This window comes from Limulus polyphemus, unplaced genomic scaffold (assembly GCF_000517525.1).
Source record: "Limulus polyphemus unplaced genomic scaffold, Limulus_polyphemus-2.1.2 Scaffold2923, whole genome shotgun sequence".
NCBI lineage: Eukaryota > Metazoa > Arthropoda > Merostomata > Xiphosura > Limulidae > Limulus > Limulus polyphemus.
Window position 1 is genome coordinate 126,015 of NW_013668533.1, and position 8,238 is coordinate 134,252.

The 8,238-nt window shown below is 37.2% G+C and overlaps 1 protein-coding gene across 4 annotated transcripts in view; it reads left to right on the forward strand.

Moving 5' to 3' along the window:
• LOC106468227 (furin-like protease 1) overlaps nt 1-8,238 on the forward strand; it is a 114,075-nt gene that overhangs the window by 91,698 nt on the left and 14,139 nt on the right. For all 4 annotated transcript variants that reach the window (XM_022396559.1, XM_022396558.1, XM_022396560.1 and 1 more), the window contains exon 11: nt 7,050-7,167. In XM_022396559.1, coding sequence (XP_022252267.1) covers nt 7,050-7,167 — 118 coding nt within the window. The remainder of the gene's footprint in view (nt 1-7,049; nt 7,168-8,238) is intronic.

Sequence of the window (8,238 nt, forward strand, 5' to 3'; positions counted from 1 at the left end):
TGTCATCGGTTGAGATGGACTGGTCGACGTTTCTAAGAAAAACAGAGAAAAGTTGTGAATTAACTCTGGGAGGTTTACAAGTAACTGGTGGGTTGGAGTTTCATGGGGAACAGAGATAAACTGCATCTTCGGGAGTAAGGGGCTGAATAAAAATTCTTCCCCTTCTTAAAAGTCTTGTCTTGGTTGAGTCAATGGCTACCTTGATACCAAAGTGGTTAATGCTTTATATATAATGGTTGTGTCTCAACCATGAAATGTGGTGGAGGTAGTATTATTGTATTTGTATGGTTTAATTAGTTTAGACATGGTCAGCTTTTACAATTTTATAGGGTTGCCTTTACTTTTTTATGTTTCTGTACAAATGGGTAATTTCAATAAGTATGAAGTTAATAAGGCACTCCTCTACCTAACTAGTCAGGTGTTAAGAAGACACTCCCCTATGTAACTGTTGAGTGTTAAGAAAAAACTTCTCTATCCTAATAGTGAGTGTTGTGGAGATAAGTCTTTACATGTGAATTTTTTTTTTATGTTATTGTTTTTGAAGAAACTAATTTCTAAGATTATAACTCGCATCTTTACACAGAAAAGTTATCTTCCTCACAGTGGTTTAGCTCAAAGTGGCAGGGCCCCCCCTGCACATTTTGTAAGAAAATGAATTCAGGGTCAGCCAGGACTCTACTCTGAGATATTCCAAACTTTTCTCTGGATGCTCATGGTTTCTGATGAAACAGTACTTTTTTACTTAAAAGAAATTGTCCCCCCCCCCCACACACACATCATGGGGTATACAGGGCAACTTACTAATGCCACTGCTTTTTTGCTCATCTGCCTAAGAGACTTGCATGCCATTAGCCTTGAGGCAACTCCCACCTAATTTCACATTTTTTAATGTGAACTGCACTGGTGCATGATGACATCACCATGCAGCAAAAGCCTTCCATCGATAGGAGGGTGACACAACCTCCATGTGCAGTAAATCCTCTTATGCACTTGCAACTCATGATAACTTTATTCTTCTCTTCAGTATTGTATGGAACAGATGTGTTTGAATTTTCTCATCTGAGTTCAACTTGTTGGGATTTGCTTTTGTCAATGGAACTTTGATTTTTGTTTTCTTTGGCTTTTATTTCAAATGCTTTAATTTTTTATCATGAATTTTCCAATGATGGTGACTTATACTTAGTTCTTTGTGGATGATGTTATTACACACGAAAGTCTTATTTCTACTATGGCTTTTTGGGATGTTGCAGTCATTGTTCAATATGTTGTGGACAAGCATGTGCTTACTGGACCTTCTACTTCCATCCTTATGGTTAAAATTCTTCCTCCTCAGTCAGAAATCATCTATTGAATTGTAAATTTAATCTGATTTGCTTTGGGTAGTGCCTTTCCATTTATGAAATTACCTTAACTTACCAGTCTCTTTCAGGATTTCATTCACAGGTATGTTCCTTTCTTTATCTTTTGCCTGTATCATTTAATATTTATTGTTTTTTATTCCATGTTCCCAATTCTTGGGGCTTACCTTGTCTTTCCTTCTTGCTTGTTATTGTGGTTTATACTGTATCCTTTCTTTCTTTCTTTAATAGCTCTTCTCTCACACCCAAATGCCTTGTCTCCCTCACATTTATAACTTTTTTTCCTGAATTGTTGACCTTTCTTTCCCATTCTCAGTTCCCTATCCTTGGAATTTATTTGGCCCTTTGCCTTCTATTTCACTCTCTAGTTTTCGATTTTTGGATTTTTATCTTTTTCCCAATATCTTCCTGTATTTCCTTTCCTACCTCCATGTTTTGTCTGAAGCACTTCTTTGTACTTCAGATGGTTTTTTTTGTAGAAGTTTATTCCATTCTCTTTGCCACCTTAATCTGTTACTTTTCTTCTGCTCTACCCTCCTTTCCTTGTTTTCCTGATGTTGATACATTTTAGGTTGGGTTACTTTCCTCTTTAATGTACTCCTTCCTCCTCCTTGTGTACATGGTCTTTTTTTGGGCTTCCTTTTTTCAGCTGGATGTCTTCAGTGGTATTCATTTCTCTCTGGAGACCTGGACCTTATACAGCTTCAGTCCTTGTTATCTTCTCCTGTTTTTAATCTTTATTGTCCTATACTCCTTTTCCTCATCTGGATCTCTCTACCTCTAACCTCTCCATTCCAGATTCCAGGCCTCCTTCTCTTTCATTACTCTTCTTGTCAGTGACCTTCCCATTTCCTTTTCTCCTCCTCTAATCCTGTCTATTATCTTTTCCACTTGATATGCAGGTGGTCGTGGTTGATGTCTCGGACACTTTCCTACTTATCACTATTGACCCATCATGTATCTGTTTTCTACATTTTGTCCATCACTTTCATGTTTTCCCATTCCTTTTTCTTCCCTATGACATAGCATCGGCCCCTTTTGTATTCATGGGTATTGTGAGGGCCTTGAAACTCCTCATTCTTTTGGGGGGACACACACACACACGTACTTCCTCTAGTAGATCTTGCAGACACAACGGTATCTTTCTTGGGCTCCATTTTCTTCATTTGTGATCTTCTCCTCGAGGAATTATCATGGTGACTGGACTGTGCCCATACTTATTCTGGCATTCCTTTACTGGCTTTCATACCGGATCTGTTTCTTCACTGATGCTTCCCTCTCTGATTGAGACACACCTCTGGATGAAGGCATGACTTCTGGTATTTGGAAACAGTACGAGCATTCACTCCACATCAGTGTACTAGAACTTCTTGTTGTTCATTGGTCATGTTCCCATTCCTGTCTGTACTGGTGGATCACTTGGTCATGATACACTTAGTCAATTCCATGATTGTTTCTTACACCAACTGTCCAGGAAGCATCAGTTCCAGGACCATGTTCAAGCCATTGGCTTCTTGCTTTCTGATGACATATTCAAATCAAAATTCCGTATGTCACAAAACCCCGATAACAATTCGAACCCTTCACCGAATGATATAACACGTCCGATCACATGCTCTGAAATTAAAATGCACATCAAAAAACTAAAAAAGACTGCCTCAGGTGAGGACTATTTGAAATATAGTAATTAAAAACCTCCCAGACAAGTACTTAACATATCTGACCACTCTGTATAATCTATCACTGAAAACAGGATACTTCCCTAAACACTGGAAATTTGCAGTCAGTATTGTAATCCCAAAATCAACCCCTGATCTACAAAATCCAGCCAACTATGGACCAGTAAGTCCACATGTAAATTAATGGAAAGAATAATCACAGATAGACTTCTATTCTGCCTAGAAGCCAATAATATCACTGACATACAAAATGCAGCACGTCATAAAAGACAAACCGCAGACCACCTAGTTAGACTAACAGAAACAATATTTCAAGCATTCATCCAACTTAACTTCCCACACATAATAATATGCTGGACATCAAATTTCCTTAATAAAAGACAAGCCAGATCTCGGTTCAACAAAACCCTATCACACTCAATCGAAATACAGGCAGGTGTCCTGCAGGGTTTTGCTATTAGCCCACTGCTCTACATAATCTATGTGAATGACATTCCATTTCCAAAACTCGCGTATACTCATGCCTCTCAATACGCGGATGGCATAGCTATTTGGAGCACGTCAAGAGACCCACTTACTGCAACTAAGAAAGTTCAAACTTCTCTAAATCATATAACATCATGGTGTAAAAAGTGGTGTGTTGCATTAAATCCAGTCAAAATACAGGCCATTACATTTTACCGATGCTTTAGAAGGAAAAGGAAAAAACTTACTCAAACAAAACTAACACTACCAGGTTCTGACATTAATTTCACTAAAACTGTTAAATTTCTTTGCATTACTTTTAATAGATCGCTAAACTGGACAAAGCATTTTAAAAAGTACGCAAATCAGTCAGTCAACGGATCATGTACTTAAAGAAAATAGGAGGCACTCAGAAAGGCTGTGCACCTAACTCAATATCCACAAATTATACATCAAACCATGTTACATGTAATCATGCAGCCATATTAAATGATCTAATGACAAAACTTGAAGCATTACAATGTCAAACAATCCAAACAACTCTGAGATTACTGAAATACACCCCATCTACCTACTTAGATTCACTTAACATTATACCCAGTCTTAAAGAAAGAATTACAAAACTAGCTAAAAGATATATTGGATAGCCAGTACAAGAAACTTGTTAACACAGCAATTTTCAACACTAGCCGCAACACCTAACACATGGCGCACCCACAAGTCTCCATATTTTATATGTAATTATTAATATGTAGTGTTATAATCATCGAAGCTGTTCCTCTTGTTTCAGATTCCTAGCTCAGGCACTACCTAGATAGAATATTTGGCGTCCGGGTAGTGAAAGTGGTTTTTTCTCGGGGTACTCCCATTTTGCTTCTACGTCAAAAATTTTGAGTATTGGATCTATAGATCCACACCTGTTGATTTTGTTTGATAGCCCACATTGGTGGGGCCTTCAGCTCTTTTACTTTTGCTTGCTTGACATTCATAACATTCAAGTTGAAAAATCAAATATGCAAGGTTTTTATTTTATTTTTATATTCTTCTTTATTTCTTTATTTTTTTCTCAAGTAGTTTTTCTAAATTGTAATATCTTGAGTGGGGACGAAGAGAAATTTTTCTGAACATCCCCAATTGCGTTCAGTCATAAACATTACTGTTTAGGATTAAACGTTTTTAATCATAATTACTACCATGTTTTTTGGTTTGGTTTTGATCTTTCCTTCCTAAGACTTCAACCATTCAGGAAGTTAACCACACCCCCTTTTTTTTTTTATCTCCATTCTGTCTATAACCTGTTTGATCAGTTGAACCCAGAACAGCTCCTATGTCCTGTTTGGTGTTCCTTATCATGGACCTCTCCCATTTCTGTCCCTACCCTGGGACCCCTCTTCTTCCAGGGACTTCTCTCTTTCTACCCTTACTGAATGGATGTGTCAACTCCTCTTGATATGTTAATTTCTGTATGTGGATGCCCATGGACTATTTCAAATTTTTTTGTATTTGCTTTGTTACTTTCTCATTCTATTGCACCTCATCTTCACTGGTCCTAGGATGAAGGCCTCCAGGTAGATATGTGGATGACTTTCCACACATTAATCTCTCCTTATCTTCACCATCTGGTTTTTTTGTCTCCTACCAATTTTCTGCTTCCATTAGTCACCATTCTTCAATCGCTTCACCATCTTTCAGAAGGGTGAATATTGTTTCTTTTTCAGAGCTCCTTTTGAATTTCATAGGATCCCACCAGATGGCTGGTGTTGCCTCCCAGCATATACTTATCCAAAATTTGCATCGAACCAGGATAATGAAAAGCACTCACATCATCCGTCCTGGCTTTACGAGTGCCCAATGTTGAGATGGGATGTTCCACAAGACCACTTGAGGTATTCTTGTGGAATATATATGTACTCAATGTGTCTAATCCAGACTACCTATTCCATGGATCATCATGAAACAAGCCAGCAGCAGGGAAGTGTTCTGCTGACTTATTTGGCTCGTGTTTGCTAGCTTTTAAAAATAGGGTTTTATGGTTACCCACTGTACTGTCTCCAGTAAAAGAGCTTTCTGGCTGGAGGTGTGATGGGGATCCAGGCATTTCTCCGAGTCTCCCTAATGTTAATTCTACCCTTCTTCCTTGAGTAGAGCACAGGAGAACCTTGCCACTTACTAGTTCCTACATACTTGAGTGGTGGACCATGAAGAATCCCCACCAGTTGAACATAGCTCAATATGGTGAGAATTGGAGTTGTGGTGACACTGTCAGTGTAGCACAGGTCACCCCTCAAAACTATAACACATATTACTTGTATCTTCTTCCTTCAGCCAGAGCCTGTTCAGTTGAGATAAGTACTCAATGCACTGAACGTATGATATAAGCTAATGTGACTTCCTTCTGCCACCAGAGTCTGTTCAGTAGAGTCAAGGTGAGCACATACTATATGAAACCATAATACTTACTACAGTGCCCTCCTCCTGCAGCCAGAGTCTGTTCAGTAGAGTCAAGGTGAGCACATACTATACAAAACCATAACACTTACTACAGTGCTCTCCTTCTGCAGCCAGAGTCTGTTCAGTAGAGTCAAGGTGAGCACACAGGGTATGGTCTGAATGTACCCTAACTATACTACACATATTGGCTCACTGAATGCAAGTGTACAAGTTCTTGGACAGTCATGTTCTCCATCCGCCTGCCCTTGCGATACATAGGGTTCATCAGCCTTTTCCTCTCCTACACTTTGGGTGAAGAGTATACCCTGATTGAGATGAGATGCGGTCTCCCACGGGTGTGCCATCAGGTGTCACAGTCCATGGGATTCCTTTCGGGTGCTTTCTGAAAGGAGCTCATTTAGGTAACATTTTGCCCCCTCCACCAATTCAGTGTGGAGTTCTAACTTTTCTATGTGTGAAATTTAATTTTTGAATTGGTAGTTAACATTTTCCTAATATGAAAATGTATTTTTGATCGATACCTCAGTATGCATACCCTCCCATTCTCCCCATTTCTGGTGCTCATTTTTGTCTTGCCGTGTCAAAGAATGAAGTTATCACGAGTGCAAGGGCACAGGGGGAGTTACTGCACATGGAGGCTATGTTACCCTCCTATTGTTGGAGGGATTTTGTTTCATGATAATGACATCATGCACCAGTGCAGTTCACATTAAAACATGAAATTAGGTGGGAGTTACTTCAAGGCTAATGACATGCAATTCTCTCAGGAAGATGAGCAGTGAAAATAGCTTTTCTATGTGAAAAGATGAGTATCTTTCGGAAATATATTTTCAGATTAGGAAAATGTTAATGTATTGATTATAGATATGTTTTTTATAAGGTATGAAAATAATTTTTTCTATACGGTAAACTCTATACAGGTTTTAGTTGTCAAATATTTTGGAATAAATTTGTAATTTAGAACTCTTTGTATAAACAACTAATGCTTAGTGTTTTGAAAAGTTATAAACAAACAGTAAGCTTTTTTTTTTTATCTACAGATTGATTTTTATCGTGTTTTTGATTGTTTACTAATTTACTTTATTTTTTATGTTAGTAAGTCATTCCTTTGGGTTTGGACTCATGGATGCAGCGGCAATGGTGAAGCTTGCCAGGAAGTGGAAACCTATTCCACCTCAGAAAACCTGTACTTTTCATGCCCATCCCATGAGCAAGTAGGAAAGATCTACGTTAAGTTTCAGTGCTATTAGAATAAATGTTTTGTTATGCCCATGTGTTGTTATCCACTGTTATACAAACCAATATAGAATGAAATTAACACTTTCGTTAACATCACTATAATATAATATTAATTAATAACAGTTTCACAGTAATCCTCTGACAAATATCACAGCTACACTATAATATACTAACAATTGATACAACCCCCTTGGAAAATCTTCAATCATTTCTTCCCTTAAAATGACAGAGTACTGCTTCTAACTTCTTATGTTCATTAAGTCTACACTGATGAACAAATGGAGGCAACAAACACACCATTCCATCAGAGTAGTATAATAATCTTCCTGTTAACTAACTTCCATCATAATAAACCATATAAAAAAAGTTGTTCTAGCAAAAGTTTAAAATTCTGATTTACCAGTCAGTGTTTGACTTAGCTGGCAACATATTCAAAATATATAGACTGAAAATCCAAGGTAAAAACGCTGAAGGTAAATCAACATTTAAACAATATCTTAAGTATACTTCTGCTTGAATTCTAGTTTATAGATACGTACATGTATTTAATGTCAAATGAATCCCATAAATTAAAGTATGTAAAATAGAAAATGTAATAATGATGAAAAATTTGCCCAAAGTTTGTTTCAGGCAACAGCCCTTCATCAGGTTTCCATAAATTGAAGTTCTAAATTTCACATGTTTTTACTCAACAATAATACACTTATTGTAATATACCCCTGAATAATTGAAATAAACTGTAACATGAAGAACACTAAACACTAACTCAACTTGTGAAATCGAGGTACTCCATTCTAACACTATTCATGAAATGTCTACAGAAATCTCTGATACCTTAAGTCATTGCTATGATTCCTTATATATATATATATATATACACACACACACACATATATCCATGCATATGTATTACAAAAATTTAAATTTTTTCTAGTTTCATTAAGTATTTGAAATTCTTACCAGAAGTTTAAATCCAAATATAAGTATGGTGCAGGTCATTTGTTAAATAAACCCTAAATGTTGTGAGATTCAGTAATGAAAGGTCT